At 51.0% G+C, this 27,711-nt stretch overlaps 1 protein-coding gene across 5 annotated transcripts in view; it reads left to right on the top strand.

Moving 5' to 3' along the window:
* MYLK (myosin light chain kinase) overlaps nt 1–27,711 on the top strand; it is a 280,888-nt gene that overhangs the window by 181,821 nt on the left and 71,356 nt on the right. For 4 of the 5 annotated variants that reach the window (XM_045502294.1, XM_045502293.1, XM_045502292.1 and 1 more), the window contains 6 exons: nt 3,194–3,331; nt 4,908–5,105; nt 5,893–6,142; nt 12,151–12,222; nt 12,661–14,006; nt 21,122–21,238. In XM_045502294.1, the coding sequence (XP_045358250.1) occupies nt 3,194–3,331; nt 4,908–5,105; nt 5,893–6,142; nt 12,151–12,222; nt 12,661–14,006; nt 21,122–21,238 (2,121 nt within the window). Of the gene's footprint in view, nt 1–3,193; nt 3,332–4,907; nt 5,106–5,892; nt 6,143–12,150; nt 12,223–12,660; nt 14,007–21,121; nt 21,239–21,572; nt 21,701–27,711 lie in introns of those variants that run through there. The other variant, XM_045502295.1, reaches the window with a different exon arrangement.

Below are 27,711 nucleotides of genomic sequence, written 5' to 3'. Positions count from 1 at the left end.
AAATGAGTCTGTGATCCTTGGGTGAGGGCCCCATCTGTGTTCCTTTGCAGCTGATAATCCACAAGTAGTGGAGCCCAGGTGAGTAAGTGTGAGTCAACACCCGTGTCAGCCTCACACAGAAGGTCTCATTGGTGTTGAATAGTCATACAAAGTATGTTCACATGTTATCTCTTTAAAACTCCCTAAGTCCCAGGATTATACTGTCATTACCTTAAATACAGGGGAGGACGTTGAGCTTCAGAGAGAGGCCCCGGCCTCAGACCCTACATTTCCCATGGCTTTCAGAGCACCAGTAAGCTGCTGCGTGGAAGGCAGTGGCCAGGCTACCCTCACAGGAGAGGGAGGCACAGATCTACTTTTAGTCCCCACTGGCTGAGACTTATAAGGTGTGGGCCAGGAAACTTGGCAGGGGGAAGACCAGAGAGAGGGTGGGGGCCAAGGAAGAGCCACCACTGGCTCGAAGGAGTTTTTGATGTTCCCGCGGCCCATAGGAATGCCCATCTACATGGACCTCTGAAGCTGGGGGCTGGCTGAGGCAGCAGAGAAGCAGGAATGGGGGGAATCTGGACAGGCAAAAACATTTTGTCCTCAAGCCTCAGTCTGTGCAGGACAGGAAATTCCTCAACTCTCCCGAGGCAGGCTGCTTTCCTGGCCACTGTAGCCCAGCCAGCAAGACGAGATCTCTACACTTTCCATGCTGGACCTCCCTGAGCCCAGTCCCGGGGCCTCATGTCAAAGGCAAGCCTACCTTGTCTGCCCCTCTGTCAAAGGCAGCGATGCTGGGGGATGGGGTGAAGGAAGCAGTGGGGACCTGAGAGCATATCCTCTGGTCACAGAATATCGGGTTGCCCTGCCTCAACTGCCCCTGTGCTCTAGCTTCATAACCTTCACAATGCACCTGCCTTGGGGGATATTTTCCTCCAGCATCCTGAGCCTTCTCACCCTGTCCCCTCCTCATTCCCAGAGGCTGTGCCAGGAGAGCTCTGCAGTGGGCTGTATTCTGTTTTTAGGGCCAAAAGAGAAAAATTCGGTGGCAAATTTGGAGTTCGGCTTTTCTCAGGCATATAAGGCACCTTGGAGATGTATCCCCGTGGCTATGGGCTTCCTGAAAATCTGATATAGGTGGCCCTTGCTAATAAGAACCCAAAATACCTCAGTCCCTTTCCCCCAAAACTTAGAGTTTAAGATAGAGATATCATAGCCCCTTCCCTCCTTCTCCCTGCCCCCACCAAAAGACAAAAACAAAAAAGCTACAGAATTATTGAAGCCACCAGGTTCACAAGGCAAAGGGCAAGATCAGAGACTGAGCAGCCGTGAGCTTGTCCTGCACCAGAACTATTCTGTGTGGGAAGCTGACACCAGCAGCTCAGCCACTTTGCTGCCCCTTCCCCTCCTGCTCACATGAGGCAGGTCAAAGCCCAGCCTGGGGAGTATTCCAAGAATAACAGAAAGCCTGTTTATTAACCCTTTTCCCCGGAGAACTGAACAGGAGTGAGTGGGCCAGCCCTGAACCCAGAGAGTTGTTCTAGTTTTTATCTTTGGCTAGCTGGTGTACTTCCTCCCTCCCTCAGAGACTTTCTTCCCCAGTTTTTACTAATATTGATGTACAATGAATTGCATGTATTCGTGGTGTTTAATTTGAAACCTTCACCCATGAAACCTTCACCACAATCTTAAGAAAGGAACATCTCCATCAACCCCAAATGCTTCCTTGTGCCCCTTTACCATCTATCCCCATAAGCCCCAGGCAATCACTGACCTGCTTGCTGTCACTATATTTTGCATTTGCTAGACTTTTATATAAATGGAATCATCCAGTATGTGCTCTTTCTTTGGCTTCCTTTATTCAATGTCATTTTTATGAGATTTGTCTCTGTTGTAGTGTCTATTGTTAGTCTGTTTCTTTTTTATTTTTTTAATGTTTATTTTGAGAGAGAGAGAGAGACAGAGTGTGAGTGGGGGAGGGGCAGAGAGAGAGGGAGACACAGAATCTGAAGCAGGTTCCAGGCTCTGAGCTATCAGCACAAAGCCTGAGGCAGGGCTCGAACCCACGAACCACGAGGTCATGACCTGAGCCGAAGTTGGATGCTTAACTGACCGAGCCACCTAGGCGCCCCTAGTCTGTTTCTTTTTATTGCTGAGTAGTATTCCACTGCATAAATATAGCACACTTTTTTTATTCATTCACTTGTTGATGGACATTTGGGTTGTTTCTAGTTAGGGTCATTAGGAATAACCCTGCAATGAATATTTGTATACAAATCTTTGTCTGGATATGTGCTTTCATTTCTCCTGTGTAAATACCTGGGGGTAGAATGACCGGATGGTGTGGTAAATGCATGTTTCGCTTTTTAAGAAACTGCCAAGCTGCTTTCAGAAGGGTCTGTGCCACTCGTGGTACAGCAGTGTGTGGGATGTCCCGGAGCTCCACACCCTCGCCAACACCAGTGCTTGTGATGGTCGGTCTTTTTCATTTGGGTCACTCTCATGAGCGGAGCATCTTTGGCTTTCTTGAGGTGTTTAAAATCTCCTGGGATGGCAGTAGAGCATCACACAGCCATAGAAAACGACAGGGAAGCTCTTTACTTCTGCTTTATGAGAGGCATCAAGGTGTATTGTTAAATGAAAAGCTGTCCATAGTGTGTATAGTGTGCTATCGTTTCCTTAAGAGAAGAAACTGGAAGAGTATACTTATTTGCTCCTTTGTGTTATATACATAGACTGTCTCTGGCAAGATGAACAAGAAACTGAAAATTGGCTGCCTCTGGGCAGAGGTGCCTGACAGCCAGAGGTCAGGGATAGAAGGGAGACCTCACATACTCTGGACTTTTTAAATTTTGTGCATGTAAGTGTATTACTTATTCAAAAAAGTGAGTGAAATTTAAGAAAAAAAAAAACTCTCAAATGCCAGTTATTGAAGTTCTCAGGAACCAGAGCCCACATGGGGCGTGGCCCTGTGGAGGCCCCACCTTCCCCTTGCTCTCAGGCAAGAGCTCTGGCATGCCAGGTAGAGAAACAGGCTCTCATTGTTCCTACTGATCTCCAGCAACTCCCCATACTCCTTATCTGTTAGCAGTCTGCCTTTAGCTGGAGCCTGAGCCTCAACACAGTCATTTGCCCAGCAGCCATTTAGTCCGTGTTTGTTGAGTGAATAAATGACTGTTCACCCCACATTCTATTGTCTGCCACACAGAAAAGAAGAGTGACAGGAAGAGTGGGTATCTTCTGCCCGCGGCTCCCAGCAAGCCCGTCGCACCCCTCTTCCTGCAGGGCCTCTCTGACCTCAAAGTCATGGATGGAAGCCAGGTCACCATGACAGTCCAGGTATCAGGTCTGTGTCTGCATCTCTCTCCTTGGGGTGTATGTGAGAACAGGTGTGGTTGCAGCATGGACATTGCTCCCCAACGTCCCGCCGAGATCTTTGACCCACCAGAAAGTCAGCATGGCACAGTCAGTCAGTGGACCCAGAGAAGTGGAGCCTGTTCTGCTTCCTCTGGGCAGGATTTTCTGGATTCAAGGTTAATTCAGGGTGGCCCAGGGAAAGAAAATGACCACAGCCAGCAGGGTGGGGATTCGAGGGAAGACATAATGGGGCCAATGTAGCTGGAAGATTTTGAACACTGATTTTGAACACAGCTGATGTGAGAACTTCCCAGTTCTGGGAGATGGTCTTTGTTGCTGTATTTAAATTTAAAGTGAGAAGATAGAGCAGAGGTCCTTCTAAAACCAGGGTAGGGTGACAAGAGCATGTGACCAGCAGCCCATTGTGAGCTGTCACAGTCCTTGCTAGAGGCCAGCAGGAGAAGCCTGGGGACTCTGCTGGCACAGGCTTTCTAAACAGACTCCCAAGTGCATCCGGAGTTTCCTGTTCATTGCTGACCACTGGTCAGTCCCTCTGACAGCCTAGAGGTCGTCCTCCTGGGGTGTGGTTGCTCCTGAGCTGCAGAAGTAATAAAGATGAGCTGTGTAAGAACCAATGGGCTCCCCCTTTCAGGGATCCCCAATGAACCCCCTCCTGCTCCTGCAGGCCTGAGGCAGTCCCATGACAGTCCCAGGCCAAGGGCGGGCTGCCTCCCCTGTGCATACTCCTCGAGCTGACAAAAATCAGAGGTGTTCTGCACCTGGCCTCCATACCCGTGCTGGCTAACCCATCAGAGACAGATGGTGGTCTCCTCTGTCCTTGAGACAGACTGACACCACACAGCCTCCCTCGGCAGCCATTCCCGGGGGCCGTGCTCCTCGGGAAGCAGAGCATAATGCTACCACAGGGGAAACCCCCACAGGGGGCCCTTGTTTTATGACCCACCAAATTGCTAGAACCTACCCAGGAAAGTAGGCTGGTAAAACTGAAAATGCTCTGCACCCTGAGCTGTGCTTGGAAACCCGTACGAGCTGGTGCCCGTTTCTACCCTCAGACGACATTTGTGTGGTAGCAAAATGGAATGCTAACTGACTTTTCCTTGTGGTGAAAATGGACAGAGGAGCTACTGCGAAGTCACCATCGTATTGTGTGTGCACTGGGGGTGGAGGCGGGGACAGGATATGCATTCGCTGCACACCCAGTGAGCCAGTTACTACTCAGTATTACCAAGCAATTTGAATTCTGATTTTTTTCACTTCTGATCCTTTCTAGTTTCTGCAAATCTGTTGTTAAATAATTATAATGAACATGCCAGATGCTATTCTCATCTGCTATTCTAGTGGGCTGCTCTGTGAGACCATATTAATTTATTCAGTCCTCCCAACAAACCTTTAAGGAAGACATGGTTAGGATGTTTTGTAGATGGGAGACTGAGGCATAGAGAGGTTAGCATTTAGTACAGTGTCACAGGATTAAGTGCAAAGCTGCCACATGGCCCAGGGAAGCACCTTCCTGACAAGTCCACCTGCCCTATCTGCCTATGCAGGGAATCCGCCCCCCGAGGTCATCTGGTTTCACAATGGGAATGAGATCCAGGAGTCCGAAGACTTCCACTTTGAACAAAGAGGGACTCGGCACAGCCTTTGTATCCAGGAAGTGTTCCCGGAGGACACGGGCACTTACACCTGTGAAGCCTGGAACAGCGCTGGAGAGGTCCGCACCCAGGCAGTGCTCATGGTGCAAGGTGTGGCTGCTGGGCTGACCAGGATGGAGGCAGGCAGGGGTGGGAAATAGGTGGGAAATAGGGAATAGACCATTGTGGTCTCTCCATAGGCAATTTGGAGGTGAGGAAACCACGTGAGCTTACTTTGTTTCCCCTGCAGTCCCTGTGCCCCTTTGGTCCCATTCCAGCCCCAGAGGCCAGCTTCCCACCTTTGTCTTGGGGTCTGTCTGAAGGGAGCCACTGTTCTCTGCCTTCTGAAGTCCCTTCCCTCTCTGAGTTACTGGTGACAAGCTGCATCGAGTGCCAGGAGAAAAATCTTGTGATACATTTAACAGCTAGTGATAGCTTTTTCCCCCTTTACTGAAGTATAGTTAACACACAATGCTACATTAGTGTAGTGATAGCTTTTGAGGTGACTTATGGCCTATTAGAGTCCTTGCCTTTAGAGAACCTTTATTTAAGAAGAGAGACAAGGTAAGGACACATAAAGCAAGAACAACTGTTAATTACACACATCTCATTGTAGATCATTAGCACCTAGCCCAGTGCACATGTACCTTCTGGGCTACCTCCCCTTGCTTTGGATATACAAACTCATGTCAATATGATCCTCAGAGAACATAACCATGCCATGACACATTTACCACGAGAAGGATGTGCTGTAACTGTACATCCAGTGAAAGTGATTTCTGGACATGCTGTCATTGGGGTAACATGCAATTTTCGACCTTCACCACCACAGAAAGCTGAGTAGATGCTGTCTGCTGAAAGGCCTTCCTCTCTAATCCAAACCTTTGCCAACTTCCAGAGCCTCAGGATGGCACCCAGCCCTGGTTCATCAGCAAGCCCCGCTCAGTGACAGCCTCCCTGGGCCAAAGTGTCCTCATCTCCTGTGCCATAGCTGGAGACCCCTTCCCTACCGTGCACTGGCTCCGAGATGGCAAGGCCCTCTCCAAAGACACTGGCCACTTCGAGGTGCTGCAGAATGAGGACGTGTTCACGCTGGTTCTAAAGAATGTGCAGGCCTGGCATGCCGGCCAGTACGAGATCCTGCTCAAGTGAGTCTGCGTGTCCTGCCGACCTCCTTTAGCCCACTAACCCCCAGATCCCTACCTCCTGTCAAAGTCTCCACCCGGGACTGGGAATCCAGCAGAAACCTGAAATAATGTGGAGCTAGGCTTCCAGGTAAAGAGAAGCCTTGGTGCTGCCAACAAGCTTTCCTTTTTCCACTAAATGCAAAGGTGCTCATTGAAAACCTTCCCCACTGAGCTCAGTTGCCCAGAGTCCTCTGTCTTATTACATCCCAGCTTTTGTTCTCTCATTATGTGGTGTGCGGAGAATACGAAGGAGGAAAGAACTGATTAAAATCGGAAAGGCAGCAGGATAGAGGGAATGTATTAGTTGTCTATTGCTGTGTAACAAATTACCCCAAAATTGAGCAGCTTAAAACAAGTTATTGTCTCACTTTCTATGGGTTGGGAACTGGAAGCTGCTTCGTGGGATGATTTCTACATCATGTGCCTTGCACATCCCACATCATTTTGCAGTGAACATGTTGGCAGGGACTGTAGTGTCTGAAGGCTTGACTGAGGCTGGAGGATCCACTTCTAAAATGGCTCACTCACAGGACTAGGGGCCCTGAGGCTTCTGCTCCTTGCCATGTGGACCTCTCCCTGGGACTGCTTGAGTGTCTTCGTGACATGGAAGCTGGCTTCCACAGACCTAGTGATCCATGGGAGGGAACAAGCTGGAACCTGCAGTGTCTTTTGTGATCTACCCTTGGAGGTCACACACCGTTACCTCCGCCACATTCTGTTTGTTAGAAGTCACTAAGCGCAGCCCAAGAGGGTTCCATCTCTTGGAGAGAGGAATGTCAAAGAACCTGTAGACATTTAAAACCACTACAGGCAGGTTAACCATGCCCATTCCTTTTTTCCTCCTGTTTAAGGTCTTTCTAGGTTACAGGGGAAGGTAAAGCTCCATGAAGACACACTGCTTTGCTCCCAGTGCCTAGAACAGTGCTGCCCAGAGCCAGCAGTTAGTGTCTGTTAAATGAAAGTGATCCAGAAATGTTCTTTTACCTTGAAAGTGCTCTGACTCTTAAAATTCCATGCCAGCCGTGGGCTAATGGAGACCGAATGCCAGCCCCTAGGGTTGATGTGAGCAGAAGAAGAGTACTCGTCTGCACCTCAACCCTGAAAACAGAAGGTTATGCCACATGCCAAAGATGTTTGGTCCTGCCTTAGCTCAGGTGCCTGGCCACTCTGTAAAGAGCTTGCTCTCCTAAGTACTGAGTGTACTATGTCCAAGGCTCTGAGCTACAGAGAGACTCTGTAGCTACATATCAGAGCTACTGGCATGACAGAGCATTATTCCTATAATAATAACAAAACCCAGTTTGTGCCTCACTTCTTGGGTCCTTGCTGGGCAGGCGCTTTATGCTTGTATCAGTTAGCTTTTGCTGCATAATAAACTAGTCCAATATTGAGTGGCTTTATAAAAATAGTCATCTGTTATTTCTTTGGATTTTCTAGGAAGTTCAGCTTAGCTGGGCAAGGCTTAGCGAATCTCAGCTGAGTTAATGGAGTGTCTGTGGTCAGTTGCTGACATGGTTGTGGGCTGCCTGGTCATCCTGTTGCCATCAGCAGTATGCACAGAAGACACCAACAGCCTTTGCCTTGCACCCAAACCAGTTATCGGGAAGGCAAATCTGCTTCCAGAATAGGAAGAAGATACTGTCTTCCTCCCGCAGGCCAGTACAAATAATGGAAACTGATGACGTGTGAGACCAGAGCTTGTCTGCATGGAAGGAGTAGTGCTGCAGGACAATACTCACATTAATCAAATCAAACATCCTAGAAGAGATGAGCTTTTTGTGGGATTCTGAGGACAGTAGGCTGAGATTTAGCAAATGAGTAAAGGCTTGGCTGTTAAGGGCATGTTGAAGAGGCTGAACAAGAAAGGGTAGGGAAGAGGAAAGCAAGGGCTGTGGGAAGTCTGCCAGGCCAGAGTGGAGGGTTGCACTGGGAGGTCGGCAAGCAGACTGTCTGGGCCCAGCTGGGGATAGTCATAAAACTCAGACTGTCCCAGCTGGAAGGGACTTCAGAAGTTATCTAGCCGACTCATCATTTAATAATGGGGGAAACTGAGGTCTCAGGGTCACAGACTTGCTCACGGCCACCCAAAGACAAGTAGCAGAGCCCAGATTGGAACCCTCATCGCTGTCTTTTAATCAGATTCTCTTCCATTCCTTGTTTCTCTCAAGTGCACGAGAACTTAGGGAATCCGGGAGGTTGCACTGGGGTCTACATCCACACAGCCCTTGTCCCATGCCCCTCCCCAAAGTCCAGCCTCTTCATTCCTTTGGGAAGGTGTTGCCCTGCCTTGGCTTTGTCCCCGGCTGAGGAGTATGTGCCAGGTCCACCAGGGGCCCCATCCCCTCCAGCTTTTCTCATGCTGGCAGAAATCAGACCTAGACCCAGGACAGAATGCCTTTCAAAGAGGGAGACCCGATGGCTGGGATGCAGGGGGGTGGGTGACGTGACAGCTCCTATCTATCCCTGCTCATGCTGCAGGATAGGTGTGGCTAGATGGGTTCTGCCTCCCCTTCCTTAGCTCTTATCTCCTGAACTAAAAGAGGAGGTGTCAAAAATTTCCAAATTTCAGCTGAAATTTTTGAAAGATTGAGACTTGCCAGGAAATTAGTTCTTTAAACTAATTTTGTCTATAAAATCCATGCCAGGCAAGGGTGATCCAGAGTGGGACAGGGTCCAGAGTGGGCTTCTTATTCAGGGTTTGAGAGGTTGGCAAAAAGAGTTTTGCTAGTTTGTGAAAGGTGCAGCCTGTGAGGTCATAGCCCCCTACCTCCTGTGGCAGCAGCTGGGCTGGGCACAAGGCCTCATTCTCAGCCCCAGGCCTGACTTTATAACTGAGTATGTAGATGCAGACACCAAAGATGGCCTCAAGAGGCTGTTTGGCTGGTTATATTATCTGGTGTGTGGGTCCCAGGCCACAGGCCTTTCTGACCTTTGTAGACTCTGAACGAACACATGACTTTCTTAAAGGCCTCACAGAGATTTAAGTTTATGGCTGCAGAAATGGTGACCCCCAGGTCACCCCAAGGGATGAACCACTTAGTGGGGCAGCCATGGTATCCCACGTTTACCTCAGTCTGCCCCTCAGACTTCTCCAGGTGCTTCAGGGTGAGGCCTGTGGACAGGTCTAGCAATAGGCTACGTGTGCTCCCTTCTTAAGGGCGGGTAATGGAAAACAACAGAAGCCCTTACCAGCTTCCCCATGGGAGACAGAGCTTACTCCAGCTCCGGGGACTGGGAACCCCACCATATTAAGCCTCTGAAAGGTATGGCTGGGCTAAAGCATAGCCATCTGGTCAGGGTCTACTCCTGATTTTTGCATCCGGGCTGTGTTGTGCCCGTGGCAAGAAGAAACTCAGCTGAGGCAATGTTGGAAAGTGCTACTGGGAAAACACGGTCCTTGGCCATCCTGTCCTGCTGCTCCTCACCAACGTTGGGCCCCACACCCTGCACTTGAAAGAAAAGTGGGGGAAAGAACGGCCTAATACTGACCAGCAGCCTGGCCGAAGTGGGGTACCAGGGGGCTGGGCCTCACCCACAAATGACCTCTCATGTTTATGCTACAGGTTGATCCAAAGCCCCATGAGCCCTTCTGTGCTGAGTGCTCAGGATGTTCTGAGGGCCTCTTAGCCTTCCCAGGGCCAGGTACTAAGGAGGCACCTGATTGCTATTTGTTGAGCAAAGGAACACCCTTGAGCCTCCAAACTGTTTGGACAGGAGGCCCCCAGAACCTTGAATCTGGGCCCCTTGAGAGTCTGAGCATCGAGGAAGGTGACCAGGAGGGGACCCCAATAGATGAGAGGAGAGTTGGAGGACAGCACAGATCAACCGATCCTTGTTTCAAATGGGTCTTTGTGCCTGGGAGTGAGCAGCACCCCCCATTTCCCCTGCATATCATCTGCCACGCCACGGGCCTCCCGAGTCTGATCAGGACCTGGCCCTCCACTGGGAGGGAGGCCAGGCAAAGCGAGGTAGATACCCACATACATCAGCAGAGCTGAATGAACGCATGCTCAGATGTCTGTGCACGTGGGGATGACTGTGTTTGTACACCTGTTCCCGGACACAGACCTGCAGGTGCAGGTGTCCACCAGGTAAGATCCCATGTATGTGTGTATCCATGTGTGTGGTCGATATGTACATACACACAGAGACATGAGTAGACTTGTACTGATAAGCACTGGGGCAGAGTGGGAAGGTTACAGATCCTGGATTCAGGTAGACACAGGTGTCCATCCCTTTTTCTGCTATTTTTAGGCAAATTATTTAATCTTTCTAAGCCTTATTGTTATTTTTTTAAATAAAAATAAAATAAAATAAAATAAAATAAAAACCTAATCGGTGAGATAGATTATGTAAGGAACCTGTCACAGAACTTGGCACTCATCTGTGGTGGGATCTGAGGCACACGTCGGACCATGAAGTGCTAATAAGATGGCCATGCAGGGGGCATGAGTGGGAGACCATGGGAGTCCCAGCACTGCCTCATATAAACTCCTGAGCCTCCTTTCCTTACCTTTCAAATAGGCATACTAGTGCTCCACACCTCACTGGGATGCTATAGGCACAAGAAGATAATGGTTGTGAATGAAAGCTGGAGGTCACTATATAAAATGGGAGGTTATCACCTTGAAGAGTCACCCTTGGCTCTCAGTCCTGCCCACCCCCACCCTCGCCCCTTGCCCCCACCCTGCCTGAGCAACGTTGGCTGGTCAGAGCTCAGAACCGCCAGCAGATGGCAGCCTTGTGGGGTTGGAGAGCTGATGGGCTCCAAGTCCCTGCAGCACCCAAGCATGGTACAGCCCCTCCCTGAGCAGAGGAGCCTCAACTTAAAGGGATGCTAAAGTTCAAAAAACATTTAAAAAATTTTTTTTTATGTTATTTATTTCTGAGACTGAGAGAGACAGAGCATGAGTGGGGAGGGGCAGAGAGAGAGGGGACATAGCATCTGAAGCAGGCTCCAGGCTCTGAGCTGTCAGCACAGAGCCCGACGCGGGGCTCGAACTCACAAACCGTGAGATCATGACCTGAGCCGAAGTTGGTCACTCAACTGACTGAGCCACCCAGGCACCCCTCAAAAAAATTTTTTTTATGTTTATTTATTTTTGAGAGAGACAGAACGTGAGCAGGGGAGGGACAAAGAGAGAGGGAGACACAGAATCTAAAGCAGGGTCCAGGCTCTGAGCTGTCAGCATAGAGCCTGAGGCAGGGCTCGAACTCACACGAACTGTGAGATCGTGACCTGAGCCAACGGCAGAAACTTAACCAACTGAGCCACCCAGGCACCCCACTAAAGTTTTCATTGCGGGTTGAGGAATCCAGAGTTCTCACTACCTGAAGGAAGGAGAGAAAGGGCCATCCACACAGGAAGACACCTGTTCGGTTTTTAATTCAGAAAGTTCTGATCTGAGGGCATTGGCTGATGCGTGGGGATTGGAAGGTGTTTTCATTTTGCGAGCAGGAGAGGGGAAGTAGCAGCTGGAGGGTGGGGAGGAAGGACACTGCAGAGAGGACATAACCATCTCTGTATTGAGGGAGCGTGAAGTCAGACTCAGGGTCACTGCCCAGGGCTGCACAGTCTAGATCAAGCAGCTCCATCACACCCTAGCAGGTTTAGACTTTAGTTTTCTTTTATTTATTGAGTGATTGTATTATTTTTGTAATATACTTACAGAAAAGTATTCCTACTTCTGGATATCTGTCTAAGCTGTTGTTCAGATTTTTTTTTTTTCCTTTTTATACAAGAGCTGGGGGGAAAAAGGGTGACCAAAGAGGAGAAGGTCCCTGCCCTAAATCTAGGCTTGTGTGGGCATGTGGGGTCACAGCTAAGCCCTTGACTGCCTGTTCCCTGGAGCAAGCCAGCCAGCCTTTGGCCAAGTTTCTGCTTACCCTGTCCTCCTCACAGCCCTCGGCTGAGCAGGCCCTTGGCTCAGAGAGCCTCTTGATCTGTATTGATCTCTCGAATTCTTCAGGAACCGGGTTGGCGAATGCAGTTGCCAGGTGTCACTGATGCTACAGAGCAGCCCTACCAGAGCCCCCCTGCGGTGAGTGCCCCCAGGAGGTGCCTGGCCAGGCCCCATGCCACCACCCACCCACCTTTCTCCTGGCCCCTGCAGGCCCAGCCCAGCAGTCCCAGATTATTCGTATCCTCCAGCTGAGGCTGCTGAGCCAAGAGGGAGAGATTGGAAGGGGAATGAGGGAGGGAAAGCAGGGGAGGAGGGGTGGGGGGAATTATTATTTTTTTTTTTTGCACACACCCTTATAAGGCTACTGAAGTCATTACCGATGTAACAAACCAAGTAAGCAAGCAAGAGCCTCTCACCAATGTTCCCTTCTATAAACACAGCCTGGCCAGCCCCAACCTCCCCTTCTCCCTCCCCTTTACCCTCCCTCCCTCAGGGATTTGCTCTCCCCTGACGTTTTGTTCTTACCCAGCCCCTTTTCCTCTTGCTACTTTCCTTTTTTCCCTTCACTGGTTGCAGGGGGAGGGAGCCTGCCAGCTGTGAGGGCCTCTGTGGCCGGGGAGCCAGTGCTGATGGTGGTGGCGGTGACCGCTATGGGACCCTGAGGCCCGGCTGGCCAGCAAGAGGGCAGGGTTGGCCGGAGGAGGAAGACAGTGAGGACGTGCGGGGAGTGCTGAAGAGACGCGTGGAGACCCGGCAGCACACCGAGGAGGCCATCCGCCAGCAGGAGGTGGAACAGCTGGACTTCCGTGACCTCCTAGGGAAGAAGGTGAGCACCAAGAGCGTGTCAGAAGAGCACCTAAAGGAGATCCCAGCCGAGCAGATGGATTTCCGCGCCAACCTGCAACGGCAAGTGAAGCCAAAGACTGTGTCAGAGGAAGAGAGGAAGGTGCATAGCCCTCAGCAGGTAGACTTCCGCTCGGTTCTGGCCAAGAAGGGGACTCCTAAGACCCCGGTCCCTGAGAAGGCACCGCTTCCGAAACCCGCCACCCCAGATTTCCGCTCGGTGTTAGGCAGCAAGAAAAAATTACCAGCAGAGAATGGTAGCAACAATGCCGAGGCCTTGAATGCCAAGGCAGCAGAAAGTCCAAAGGCTGTGGGCAATGCCCAGGCTTTAGGGTCCCTGAAACCCTCAGGCAATGCCAAGCCTGCCGAGACCCTAAAACCTCTGGGCAACGTCAAGCCTGCCGAGTCCCCCAAACCCGTGGATAACGCCAAGCTTGCTGAGACGCTGAAACCCTTGAGTAATGCCAAGCCTGCTGAGACCCCAAAACCTGTGAGCAACACCAAGCCTGTCGAGACCCCGAAATCCGTGAGCACCACCAAGCCTGCTGAGACCCCAAAATCCATGGGCAACGCCAAGCCTGCTGAGCCCCTGAAATCCGTGGGTAACGCCAAGTCTGCTGAGACTCCGAAATCCATTAGTGCCACCAAGCCTGCTGAGACCCCGAAATCCATGGGCAACGCCAAGCCGGCTGAGACCCTGAAATCCGTGGGCAACGCCAAGCCTGCTGAGACCCCGAAATCCGTGGGCAACGCCAAGCCTGCTGAGACCCCGAAATCCGTGGGCAACGCCAAGCCTGCTGAGACCGGAAAAACAGCTGGGAAGGAAGAACTCAAGAAGGAGGTTAAGAATGATGTGAACTGCAAGAGGGGGCATGCAGGAGCCACAGATAATGAAAACAGATCAGAGAGCCATGGGACAGCCCCAACCTTCAAGGAGAAGCTACAAGATGTCCACCTGATGGAGGGCCAGAAGCTGCTGCTCCAGTGTCAGGTGTCCTCTGACCCCCCCGCCACCATCACCTGGACGCTGAATGGAAAGACACTCAAGACCACCAAGTTTATCATCCTCTCCCAAGAAGGTAACAAGGGCGAGGGCTGGGAAGAAGGGGGCTCTGTACCAGGGCCACTGCAGGCTCATGGAGCCTTGGGCCTGTTGACTGCCATTTGCAGCCCAGAGCCTGGGCTGGAATGCCCAGCCTCTGTGCCCCCTCGCTGACAAGACAGGCGCCCTGCTCAGGGCCCTCGGGCACACACTCCGTCTCTGGGCGGTGAGAGGTGGGTGGCTGGTCCTGTGGCACGTGCCCAAGTCCTGGCGTCTGTCTGGCAGAGCTGCCGCAGGGCAGCCCAGCCGTGGCTCTTCAGAGCTGCCCTGGGCCTGAGCTCGTGCCCCACAGCTCTGGTGTGGAGAGGGCTGTGTGCGTGGACGTGACGGGACCCTGGGGCTGGAGCCCACCAGCGGCTCTGAGCTGAGAGCTGCTTTTGCAGCAGCAGTTTGGATTAGGAGAAGGGTGTGCACTGATGGAGTGGCACAGGACTATGGTTTGGGGTCAACAACAACTTAAGACTTGATAACATTGTGGGTTTGAAGGGCTCTGTCGGAGAAGCCAAAAACCCCAAACAGCCCCTACGGCACACACTCCTGGGCGGACAGAGCCACTCGCTTCCTAATTTGGATGAGACTTTTGTTTGCTGGTATTTCACATTCTTGGGTTATGGGGAGAGGGGGGGCACTAAATCCTGACATCTGGGGCCTTTCAGGGTCTGGAATTCTGAGATGGGTCAGTTTATACCTAGAGAAGAGATGGAGGTGAGAGGGACATTTTCCCTGGACCCTCAATTTGGTTTGAAATGTTTCAGCCAAGCATCTCAAGGCTGTAGGGGAGCTCCGAGTCCAGCAGACTTCCCACACCCCACTCTGGTGGCCAGCGCTGGAACAGAGCCCGGCCCGAGCTTGAGGCTGATGCTGGTGGCTCGGGACAGAACAGGGCACAATGCTCCCCAGGAAATAGCATTTTACCCTTAAGAGGTAGAGGGCAGCAGCCAAGCAGAGGCCCAGGTGGACAGGTCCTATGAGTCCTGATCCACTGAGATGTCACAAACAACCCCAACTGCGCTGCTCCCCTTTCTGTCCTCTGACTGCACACCCCTCTCCCCTCCCCCACTGCCCCCTTCATCAGGCTTCTTCCTTCCTCATGAAAGGCGAATGGAGGAGCATTTGAAGAAAGCAGTATCCCTCTCAGCCCACAGTACAATTTCTCTCTTTATCCTGTAACTCAGTCAGCAAATCTGGAGCAGCTGAGCGTTTTGAATCTAAGTGCTAAAAGAGTAAAGGGGAAGTTGACCAGGAGAGAGAAAGTGTTTTATTTTCTGCCGCTGTGTTGATAGGAGAATGTTTTTATGTGGTTATCTCCAGATTGGCAGGGTCCTCAGGAAGGCATCTCATCCACACACAACCCCCCCCCCCCACACCTTGCCTCTGCTAGTCCAGCCTGCCTGTGGTCCACACACACGTGGACATGGGGGAATCACCACAGTGAGGTGAGATGTCCAGGGGAGTGGATGTCACAGCTGTCCCTGTCACCCCTGTGGGCCCCTCCCAGTTGGAAAGCCTTTGGTAGAACTTATCTGAAACCCTGACTGGGAACATTTCCCAGGCTACCCTGTGGTGATCTCTCCAGGAAGGATGGAAGGTGGGTAGCCGCCCGCCCTTGGGACATGTGCAGTCACACAGGCCCGCACAACATGAGGCCCATGGCCACACCAGCCTCAGGGAAGCCAGTGTTCAGATAGCTGAGGGCAGTGCCCAAAGGAGACCTGTGTGGAACCTGCAGGGTCCCTAATAGCAGCTTATATACAGCCTTCTCGACTGAGCAGTGTAAGCAGACCTCAGCTCTGGTCTCAGAAACATGCCTGAGCCATTAGACCCTGGCTGCTCGTGTCCAGAGGGTCTTGAGCATGTGGTGTCGCCTGTCACTGAGCATTAAAGGGCGTAGAGACCCAGCTACTCCGGTATCGCCTCCCATAGAAACCACCTCAAAGGGACAGTTTAGATCCAAATCAGAGGAAGAAGAAATGATTAAAAGAAGGCCAGCACAAGGAGTGGATAGAGAAGGTCTAAGGGAGGTGGATAGGAAGGGGTTGTAGAGACAGCCCCAAGTCCAACTTTTAAAAATATTCTAAATATTTGTAATTCTCCTTTGAAAACTTAAGAATAGCTTGCACACACTGAACAAACACCATGTGCCAGACACTGCTCTAGGCATCTTACGCTTTTCACTCTTTTAATCCTGCCCGTTTCCAGAAGTGAGGTGTCCTGCCCGAGATTGCGCAACAGGTTAGTGACAGAGCTGGGATTTGAAGGTAGGCAGCTGAGTTCAGGCGCCTAGACCACCGTGCCGTCTTACCTCATAGTGAACTCTTGTTAGGAGTCAGCACACTGGTACAGCTGAGAAACCTTTCATGATGCACTCACCCAGAGCGTTGTCCGTCAGGAGAAAATACTAATGGCTATTTACTCCTCGACACTGTCAGTAGTTGTCAAGAGGCTGCAAGACTGGCGGTGCCCTCTAGGCTTGCCAGGTTTCTGGCATTTTCCCTGCAGTCGAGGAAGCAGACCTTGACATGGGCCTGTCTGCCTTGCCACGGTAGGGAGAGTGCCTGGTCTTAAAAATACCATCCCCGTTTTTCGGTCCATCCCTTCTCTAGAGCTTCGCCCTCTACGTCTTCAAGAGCCTGGGTTAGACACAGACCCCAGGAAGAAAGCCTGTCTTCAAGCCTTATCAGTGACCACTTCAGCAGGCCCTACTGCAGGGAGCAGGGCACTCTTGGAGGTGTGAGTGGATCTGTTCTCCGTAGATCTGGAAAGAGGGGGCACACACTCACAGTGATAAAACTATTCCAGCCAAGTGCTGAAGTTGAGCTCGTAGGTGTAGAAGAAGGAGCTGAGTGCTGGGGCCACAGGAAAGGCTGGTGCTGAATGAGCTGGGCCAGGACCCAGGCAGGCAAAGGAGGGGAGGTATGGGCTTCTCAGGCAGGGGCTCTGGCAGCAGCTAAGGCAGGTCTGCTCACAGCATGGGCTCGGCTGGAGTGGAAGGCATGTCCCATGCCATCCTATATCATGCTAAAGAGCTCAATCCTCAAGGCAATAGGGAGCCATGTAAGAATGTGGAATGAGGAGCAGTGCACACAAAGCTAGGGTAAGGGTTTAGGGGTTTTGATTGACTCCCTGCCCAAAGACAAGTAAGGAGCCTACTGGAGAGGTCAGGGAGAAAGTTGGCAAGGCTTGGACTAATATAATAAGGCAGCCATGGCACAGACAGGAAACAACCAGTTCAAGAAGCAAGGACAGAGTTAATAGATCCTGTTGCCTGGCTTGGGAGCAGGGGGCAGATAAAGAAGAGGAAGGAGTGGAAGACCACTGTGTGCCAGTGTCTGGGTGACTGGGGTCACATTTCTACTGACATTGATGGAAATAAGGAAGCTGGTGGTTTGAGGTGGTCTGGGGGTGAAGGTGGAGGGAGTGGCTAAGGGGGTCTCCCTGTCCTTTGCACCCCACTCTGCATCCTCTCTGCCCCCCACCTCACTGGCTTGGAATCCTTCTTCCTTCACTGCTCTGAATCCTGTGCTGTTGTCATCTAAGATCAAAATTTGCTTCCTCGAGGTCTTGCCAGACCATTGTCACCAGCCTTTGGCCACGAGAGACTCCTCGTGGAGTACGGTCCGCACATACATCTACACCCTACTGCTGTGTTTACAGGTTTCAGGGGGCTTCTCTGAACCCCTGTGGCTTGGATAGGGCTCATAGCCTCCAGGCCCCCTAAAAACAGGGTTTTGTTCCCCCCATTTAGCACCAAGGAGAGAAGAGGTGTGTAATGAGTCGGCTGGCATTGACTGCTAATTCTTGAAGGGACATGTAGAGGCACCCTTCCCCTCCCTGCATCCCCCAGAGCTGCCAGGCAGATGGTGGCCACTTATGGTGGCTGGACCTGGCCTCCAGGCCTGTGGAGGGATGACACCAGGCCCTTTCAGGCCTGCAGCCATGCTCCTCAGGCTTTGGCCTTGGCTGAGGACTGGGAGGGATGGCCAGTGAGCCAAGGGGAGCTCTACATTGCTTCCGAGAAGTGTTTTCATCTTTATGCCCTGTTTCCTGTCCCCAGGCCAGGCTTCTTTCCCTGGCAAAGGTGTCTCCTAGGCTAATACGAGAATTTGTTTTTGTTGCCGTTGTCAACTGATGATTTCGTTTTTAATCCCCTTTAATGTGAGATCTTGCAAAGGCTTTTTTAAAAACCTATGTGAATTCATCGTACAAAACACTAGGATTTATGCATCCTAGTGCATAAATGCAATATGCAAGGCAATATTGTTATATGCATAATCCATTTGAAGAACTCTGATGTAGGAATTTTTTCCTTTCAGAAACTATCTTATCTTTTTCAATGGTAGGTTATATTTGACTAAATGTTCATGACTTTCTCTTGCATAGATCCTCCCAGATCACCTGCTACAGAAATGTGCCTTGGTCATCTCAGATGGCAATTTTTTTTTTCTTTTTTATTGTGACTGCATTCCAGTCTCAGGAAAAAGATTCGTAATAGACACAGTCACTGCCCTCCAAGAATTAGTGTGGGAGACAGACATGTGTTTCAGCAGTGGCCTTGGAAGACATGCTCTGATAAAGAGAAACTCGGGGCACAGAAGAGGTCTGTCTGTGGCTGGGGATGCTTATGGGTGATAGGGAAGGCACTGTCCTCAAGGAGGTGATCTGGAGCTGAGTTGCACTGTCCAGACGTTCTAGGGGACCAGGGTGGGGAGGCACTGCCCACTGAGGGTATCCTCAGAGCACAGCCTCTAGGGCTTTGGGCCACCCCCTCTCACCCTGCACCCCCCCCCCCGGCCTCCCCTCTCGCCACACACTTGGAGCAAGATGGGAGACCTCAGACTCCATGGCCATGAGGGGCTCTCCCAGGGACAGTTCTAGCTGAGCCATTTATTGGATCCTCGGTTCTGTGGTGACTGCTACCATCCCCCTCACCTCACTCAAAATTCCCCACCAGGCTGAGGCTTCTCGGAAAAAAAAACTCTGGGAAACGGTTTTTCTTCTGGAGGTCAGGAATAAGCTGTCCCACAGGAAATACCAGATTCTTCAATCTGGGCTAGCCGGGCCTCCAGGCCTGCCTGGGGACCCTCCCCCAGCCCACGCAAGCACAAGCACATGGCCAGGGGTCCAGGCTTTGGGAGGCTTGACGAGCTGCCTGTTCTGCTACTTTCCCTGGTGAGGGGGTGAGGGCTGTGGTCTAACCACCCCAACTTCTCCTGGTGGTCTCACCAATGTCTTTGCACCTTGTACCATTTGGGCTTAAGGCTGAAAGCAGTGAGGGGACTGAAGCTGAAGCACAGTCAGGGATCCAAGCAGGATATGTACTGGGAGTGGGATGTCTGTTCCCAGAGCCTTAGCCTCAGACTGGAGGGAAGTGACAAAAGGGGGTGTGTTTCCTCTAAGCCTCAAATCAGGATGCCAGAGGTCATCTTAGCAGCCCCCTGCCCTCTCGGATGAGTGGAAGGTCCTCTCTAGAGAGGACAGTCACCCTCAATCCCAGATTCCTGTGCCTCACAGTCTCACTCTCATGAGAGTGAGTCCAACCTGAGCCCTTTCTGTTGCAGTTTCTGCAAATTCTGTCTCCTAACTACAGTGAGAAGAGATCTTGATCCCTTGCCCTCCCCTGTAGGAGAATGTAGGGAGGCCTTTCCTGAGAGGTAAGGTCTATATGAATAGGAGGGAGGTGGTCCGAAGGACTAAGGTTTCCTTGTTCAGACATAAGCCAGGTGCCAAGAAGCAAAGAGAACTGTTAAATGCCTCTGCCTTCCTTTCTAGCCTTAGTGAGGTTCTTTGAATACCCTTGTATTCATTGCTCTCAAGTCTGTGCCTCTGCCTAATGGGGGTGAGGGTGCTTTTTGAGATCAAAGACCCTTTGGGAGCAGTGCCTGTTGACCTCCCTTCTGGCCATGTTGCCCCGCACATACGCCCGGGATGCACACAGTTCTGTCCACGCAGAGCCGGTGGCTTATACTGAGCAATTGGCAGGGGGAGTGGAGTAGCTGGAGCCAGTGGCTCCAGGCGCAAGATGCACGTGGCCCTGGCTCTGTCCTCCTCTTTTCTGTAATGACTGCTGCCCTGACAACAGGGCAGCTTTGGGCAGGACGCCATGCTGTTGACTTGTTTGTGTGTCTGAAGGCAGGAACTCCAGTGCCACTGCCCTCCTGCCTGGCCCAGCAGTCCCAGCCCTCAGCTGGCCTCTCCCCACATCCTGAGGGAAATCCCCCAAGGGGGGAACTCCAGGGAAGTAGCCCGCTCTGGGGTGAGAGAGCTAGGGTGGGCAGGGACCAGACCCCCGATTCCTGTGTGTGCCCAGCCTGGCTTCTCCTTTCCCTAACCAGGCCAGAAGAGGTTGCTGGGGTGGAGAGACTCTACCCCTCTCTGAGGTCACCAAAAGACCTTGCACTGAAGGGAGATGCCCCAAAGTGCCCCTCTCCCAGCCCAGTGCCCCTCGTTGGCCGTGCTTCTCAGCTCAGATACTATTCCTGAGAAGCTAGCTCCAGGGTCCCAGGCTATAGTTCCCTCCTTCTCCCAGCAGACCTTCCCACAGGTCAGTGTTCCTGCTCAACAGGGACCCCTGCCTCTTTCACCCACCTCTTTGTTCAGGACTCCCTTTTCTAAGATTCCCAGAATAAATAATTGCTATATGCTGGGCGGAGCCTCCTCACCTGCCACTGTTCCTAACATGGGTCTATAAACCTGTGCCTGGCTACTACTTATCTCTCTTGGTGACATGCCAGGGTGCAGGTCCAGGGTCCCTCTGCTCCTTCTATTGTATTGGATGCTCTCCAAAAGCTGATATAATTTTGCTCTCTTCTTCTGTGCCTTTCCATTATGTCCCTATAAGAGAGCTTGCTGGAATTTGGGAAGAGGGTACCAGGAGGAAATATATTTAGGGATCAGTTATTTTGGACCTGGCTTATCAGAAAAAACTACCCTGACCCTTGGTAGGGAGAGAGGGTTGGTTCCCACAGGACGTCTGACTTCTGGGCTCCCAGTGGCTATCCATGTGAATAACATTCACCTGCCATGTACCAGGTCCCAGGGCAGGTATTGGGCTTATACTGGGTCCACTCAATGGTTCTTCCTCTTCCTTCCTAGGCTCACTGTGCTCTGTCTCCATTGAGAAGGCATTGCCCGAGGACAGAGGCGTATACAAGTGCATAGCCAAGAATGGCGCCGGCCAGGCTGAGTGCTCCTGCCAAGTCACCGTGGATGGTAGGTCGTGCCCACCCATCACTGCCACACCAAGTAGTCCCACTTCTCAGCCCTTCCCTGGCCAACCATACCTAAACAGAACTGCATCCAAGACTGCCATCCCTACCCGAGGCATTTGTTTTGTGGGTATCAAGCCATCTTTTGCACAAAATGAGCCAGAAAGGAAAATGGCAGCTGTACTTGATGACCCTATGTGACCTTGCAGCCCTGCCCCTGGCTGAGAGGAGGGGCCGCTCACCTTATTGTCCCCGCCCTGTCCCCAGTCCTGACCCCCAGATGCAGAAGCTTGCTGAGCGGGGAAACCAGGCACTGGGCTGGAGGAGAAAAGACACACCCACAGGAAAATGACTACATAGTATTTTACAAGCTGCAGCAGACAAGTGTCAGTGCTGGCAGGTCAGACCCGTGGTGAGGTGAGGACGGAGTAGAGCGGGGTCCATGTGGGGATACTTCCCTGAGGAGGTGAGTTGGGGCTGCATCTTTGGGTAGAGGGGAGAAGCCCACCTCTGCAAGAAGAGAAAGTAATTGTAATACAGCAGAGGGAGAGGAAGAAACGTGGGGGCAGAGGGCTGCCTGGTGTGAGTGGAGTTTCATTTTTTTTTTAGTGTTTATTTATTTTTGAAAAAGAGAGAGAAAGAGAGAGGGCACAAGCGGGGAGGGGCAGAGAGAGAGGGACACACAGAATCTGAAGCAGGCTCCAGGTTCCAAGCCATCAGCACAGAGCCCGACATGGGGTTGGAACCCGTGAACCGTGAGATCATGACCTGAGCCGAAGTAGGACGCTTAACCTCCTGAGCCACTCCGCGCCCTCTGAGTGGAGTTTCTGAGTGAGGAAAGGGGGAGGCCAAGATGTGAGGGGTTGAGATTTATCCTAAAGAAGTGCAGGCTGTGTGTTTGTGATCTTCTTTCTCTCTTCTTTGTGAAGTTTAGAATTAGAGCCTTAGAAGTAGAACAGACCTTGGGATGATCTAGGCAACCACCCTCATTTTGAAGAGTAGAAAACCAAGGCCATTGAGAAGGAACATGTCCTACATGAGGTTTCCTGTTGAGGGCCAAGCTAGAGCAAGAATGCTGTAGTGGGATTCACAATCCAGAGTGCTTTCTTCTTTTTTGATACTTGCCTGGAACTGTCTGAAAAGGTTGTGTGGGGGAAATAATTTCTTGCTCTTGAAATGCCTGGTTAGTAACTCTTAGTGACACGTGAAAAACTGGTGCCCAAATAAGGCAACTCAAAGACCAACTTTGTTGCTCTTCTGACTCCTGAATATGATCACTTGGGGTATAAAGTCCTGACCTGTTTCCCTGCCATTCCACAAGATGTAGAACCTTTGTCCCCATTCTCGGCTTTATAATCTGATTTCTTGATCATAAACACTGAGATCCGTGATATATTAGGAATGGAAGAAAAGAAAGTCTTTTCTTTTTTCTTTTTCTTTTTTTTTTTTTTTTTTTTTAAGAAAAAAGAGCGTTAAGGTGGCTCAGTCAGTTAGGCGTCTGACTTTAGGTCAGGTCATGATCTCACAGTTGTGGGTTCGAGCCCCACTTCAGGCTCTGTGCTGACGGCTCAGAGCCTGGAGCCTGCTTCAGGTTCTGTGTCTCTCTCTCTCTCTCTGCCCCTCCCCTGCTCATGTCTCTGTCTCTCTCTCTCTTTCTCTCAAAAGTAAATAAACATTAAAAAAAAATTTTTTTTAACTTTAAAAAAATAATAAAAGAAAAAAGAACGCTGAAAAGAAAAGTTAAAAAACATATAAACACAATGGCAAAACAACTTAAATTGTCAATAGCCGGCAGTAAAGCTGAAATTGAAGACTATTGTGTGTGTGTCTCCCTGGAGGAGTCCTGTGAATGTATCTGTCACTGGGGCTCTGGGTCGAAGGAGTGGATTTGATGGGTCAGTTCAGAGCCAGGCTTGAAACCCATGTTTTGAGGCTCTGGGTAGAGGGGCTGCTGCCGCCAGGTACTCTGTGATGTGTGACCTGGGCTGTCACCTGCCCAGATCACGTTTCCTGCTGCTTTCCCTACAGGTGCTGCAGTTTACAAAAAAAAAAAAAAAAAAGTGTTTCTGGGAACTTGACTCCAAACAGCCCACACTTGAGACCCATGCTAGACCCAACCAATCTAGAAGGAAGCCCCGCCTGCTAATAGCTGCTTTGGGGATCCCTGGATTCTTTGGGTCCTATTTACAGGGCTAGCTGAAGGCGGGACAGCAATTTATTCTCCTTATCTGCGAAATGTCAGCACCTTTTTGAGAAACAGCAAATGTTTTATTTTGAAAACCAAACTTTGTTTTCAAAATAAAAATTTCTTTTTCCCTATAGAATACATTCGGGTTTTTTTCTTTTTTTTTTTTTTTTCTTTTTTAAGGTTTGGGGAATTCATTCAGCAACATATGGGAATTTTTTTACCCATAAGTTGGCTTCCTTCTACTGGATTCCCTTGTACTCTCTGCTAATCTTTTTTTTTTTTTTTTTTTTTTTTTTTTTTTTTTTTTTTTTTTTTTTATGTTTTATTCTTGGGAGAGAGAGAAAGACAGAGAATGAGCAGGGAGGGGCAGAGTGAGAGAGGGACACAGAATCCGAAGCAGGCTCCAGGCTCTGAGTTGTCAGGCGCCACAGAGCCCGATGTGGGGCTCGACGGAGCCACCCAGGATCCCCACTCTCCACTAATCTTGATCACCATTAGTTATCTCTAGTTTGGCCTCAGGGCTGCCGACCGAGATCTGGGTCTTAGGAGAAGAGCTAGCAAAGAGGTCAAAGGGAGACCAGCTGAGATAACAGGACTGACTCTCAGTTAATTGGTTTTGTTTTTCAAAGAGAAAAAGGGCAGCCCCTTCACACCCACTCTTTTCCCTGTTGCTAGACTTGGAGATATATTAGTGTCCTGCGAGTGGGTGGCCTTCCTGCCACATGGAGTTTTATTTCTCAGTCATGAGCCACCTCTTCACAAAGAACTGCAGTTTCCCTAACTGCTCCCCTGCCACCTTGCCTCTCCGTTTCCCCTCCTGTGCTCCCCTCAGCCCAGCTGCTTTCCTGCCCTCCTTCCATCCCCTGGTGCTCCCGGCTCTCCCCAAGGCAGTGGTACCTAACTGAAAGATCCCAGGGGGTCCATGGACTCTTTGAAATTATAGGCAGAATTTTGTGTGCTTTTAAATCAGAGCATTTTTCTGAAGAGAGCCCCCATAGTTTTTAATCAAACTTGCCCTAAGAAGGGACTGTTACTGAATTTGCAAGTTCGTTCATCGCGTGGGGTCTCCTGTTTTCTCTCTCCATCTGCAGCTGCCTGCTTAACCTCCCGATAGGACTGTGTCCCTCCTTCCCAAGGGGCAGTGAGGTTCCTCTCCACTATAGCTCATGCTGACATGAGCTGGCCCTACCCCCTGACAGTCACTAGCTATCAGTCACACAGCCTGTGCCAAACACCACGAAGACCATATCTGTGGCCAATATAATGATATATTTCAGGACCTCATGAAAATGACTTTGGCTCATTGGCCACTCTGTATTAGCCACATTCCTGTTTTTTCCCACTTAGAGTAAAGACAAAGGGAGGTAGCTTTTATAACTGAGCACATCTGGCCATTATCATCATGCTCTGTGTCTTTTCCCTAAGAAAAAGGGTGCTCTCGTGCACTTTCTTGATCTGGTCACACCCCTGTTCCTTCCAAGTGCAGCAGAAGGGCCAGTGTCAACCTTGTACCCCAGAAAGCACCTGAAGCCTGAACTCTTCCAGGGGGACAAAGCTGACCTTCAAGGTTTGCTCTGGCTAGAGGCTCTTGTGCATTTTTAGCTCATACAACAGTTGGGCAGGGTATCTCTCGGTAGGAAAACCGAGGCTCGGCGAGGGTCAGCATCCTCCCCAGGTCATGCAGACAGTACACAGGAGATGCAGACTCTCTGGATGTCTCTGATCCCAAAGCTCTTGCCCTTGGAGCCACCCTGCACAGGGAGTTAGAACAGGATTTACCCTGACAGGGCTCACACCTGGGTGTGTCAGTTCTACAGCCTACCCTTTCCATGACTTGGTATGGCGTCTCTGTCTAGTGAATAGCATGGCAGTATCCACTGTCCGAGAGATCCAGGGCTGCCTTAGTAACAGCCCTTCCTACTGGGGAGTCCTCTGCTCACCTGGCCTGAGTGACCCATTCCCTCTCACTCCGGGTGAGAGGTAGGGAAACAAAACCCTTTGTAGGCCCAAATCCCAAGACAGGGCAGCTTAGGCCACCCTCCCCCAGCCACCCTGGCCACAGCTACCAGTGAGATCAAGGGCTTCATGGCCATGGAGGGTCGTACATTTGTGTGGTAAGAGGTGATGTTCCAGCGGGCATCCCGTGGTCATTCATCCCACTCTGTGCCAGGGACTGCTCTTGGGGCTGGGTTAAAAGCAGTGAACAAAACAGAAGGTCCTGTTATCGGGAACTTTACATTCTTGTGAGGGAGAAACAGTAACATAGATGAACAGACGTGTAATCTCAGGCAATACCAGGTGCTACAACGCAAGCAAAGTAGGGTGTGGGGAAGATGTTTGTTAGAGAAGGTGGCTGTGAGGCCTCTATGAGGAAGTGACATTGGAACAGAGGCCTGAAGGAAGTGTGAAGGAGTCTCGAAGTAAGAAGGAAGAGGTACTGGTGAGAGCAAAGCCCGAGCAGAGGCTATACCTGAGGCATTCCCGGGAGTAGGAAGGCCAGGGTGGCTGAGCTGTGAGCCAGGGCAGAGTGGTGGGAAACGAGGTGAGGAGTACCAGCAGCCAGATCTGTCAGTCTGAGTGTGGTGGGCCAGCTCTAGACATGGTGAAGAGTCACCCAGTCCCTGTGTGGATGAGAGGGAGAGCAGGGAGACCTCCTGTGATGGCCCAGGCAGAAGGTGATGTCAGCTTAGGCTCCACAGAAGAGGTAAGAAGTGATGAGATTCATAATCTATTCTCACAGTAGAGCTGATAGGATTTGCTGATGCATTAGAAATGGAGAGAGAGAGGGGCGCCTGGGTCACTCAGTTAGTTAAGCGTCTGACTTCAGCTCAGGTCATGATCTCACGGGTTGTGGGTTCAGGTCCTGTGTCGGACTCTGTGCTGACAGCTTCAGATTCTGTGTCTCCCTCTCTTTCTGCCCCTCCCTCCCCGACTCATGCTCTGTCACTCTCTCTCTCTCTCTCTCTCTCTCTCTCTCTCAAAAATAAACAAACATTAAAAAAAAAAGAAGAAGAAGAAGAGATGGAGAGAAGGGGAAGTCAAAGTGACTTAGTTTTCATGGGGGAGCATGGATCAATGGTGGCACCACCTTCTGAGATAGGCATGTAAGGGGCAGGGGCCAATCAAGTGCCTGTGAAGTGTCAGATGTCCATTAGACGTCCAGGTGGGCACGTCACATAGGCAGGCATTTAGATGAACCTGGAGTTGAGTAAGGAGGTCAGGGTTGGAGGCAGGGTATGGGGAGCTGTCCACATAAGAGGCCATTGAATGTTCTGGGACTGAATGAGGTCCCTAAGGTGGATGTGGATGGAGTAGGGAGGAGGAGGAGTAGGGCAGGACAGAGGTCTGGGAAGGAGACCAAGAGGGAATGGCCACAGTGGGACAGGAAGAAATCCAGGAGAGAGGGGTACCCCAGAAGCCAAATGACAGCCATTTGAATAAGGAAGGAATGATGACATCAGTGTGTCAGGTGCTGCCGCTGAGAACAGGATGAGCCTGAGACCATCAGCTTTAGCAATTCAAAGGGGTTTTGTGGCTGTGACAAGGGGGTTTAGCGGAGCGATAGTAAAAAAGCCCAAACTGAGGCATATAGAGACTGAGGGGCCTGCTGAAGTCCATGCAGCTAATAACTAACTGGGTGGGAATTTAAACACAAGCCTTGGCTCCTAACTACCACGCTTAACTGCCACCATGGCCATCAGGAACCTCTGACTGTGCCTGAGCTGATAGCCATGCACCCTTCTTCCTGCCACATTCACAAGTCTGCTCCCACTTTCACGTTTGTCCGTCATGTCACCACAGGCAGCTAACTTGCATTCAATTGAACTGAATAAAACTGCTTCCCCAGTAGGCCAAAGACAGTTGAATATTGGCAAATGATACGGTTCCACGTGAAACAAGTAGACAAAGCACTTAGCATCGTGCCAGGCATGGGCTAAGTAACCCAGTGAATGCCCACTGTTACTTTACATCTCATTTACTCTGTTGGGGTGTTACTCCTGTTTTCCTGGTGAAGGTCAGCTCAAAAAAGTTCAGGGAACTTGCCCAAGGACTCATAGGCCCCAAAGAGTAGAGCCAGCAAGGAGCTCTTTTCCTGACTAGAGCACCCGGTCTTCTGATGGAGCCAGCTTGCTGCTTGCCCTCGGGCAGAGAGAGAGGCCACCCCCTCTGCCCCCTGGTGGAGCTCCTGGACGCTTGACCCCCTCCCACCCCCAGAAGCCTCCCAAGACCTCACTCCCCCTGCCTTAGGCTTGTAATTCAGGGAACCAACCTCCTGGGGAAGACAGAAG

The sequence above is a fragment of the Leopardus geoffroyi genome, chromosome C2 (assembly GCF_018350155.1).
Source record: "Leopardus geoffroyi isolate Oge1 chromosome C2, O.geoffroyi_Oge1_pat1.0, whole genome shotgun sequence".
Taxonomy (NCBI): domain Eukaryota; kingdom Metazoa; phylum Chordata; class Mammalia; order Carnivora; family Felidae; genus Leopardus; species Leopardus geoffroyi.
The sequence above is the reverse complement of the archived record's forward strand: the minus strand, read 5'-3'. Positions and strand labels throughout refer to the sequence as shown.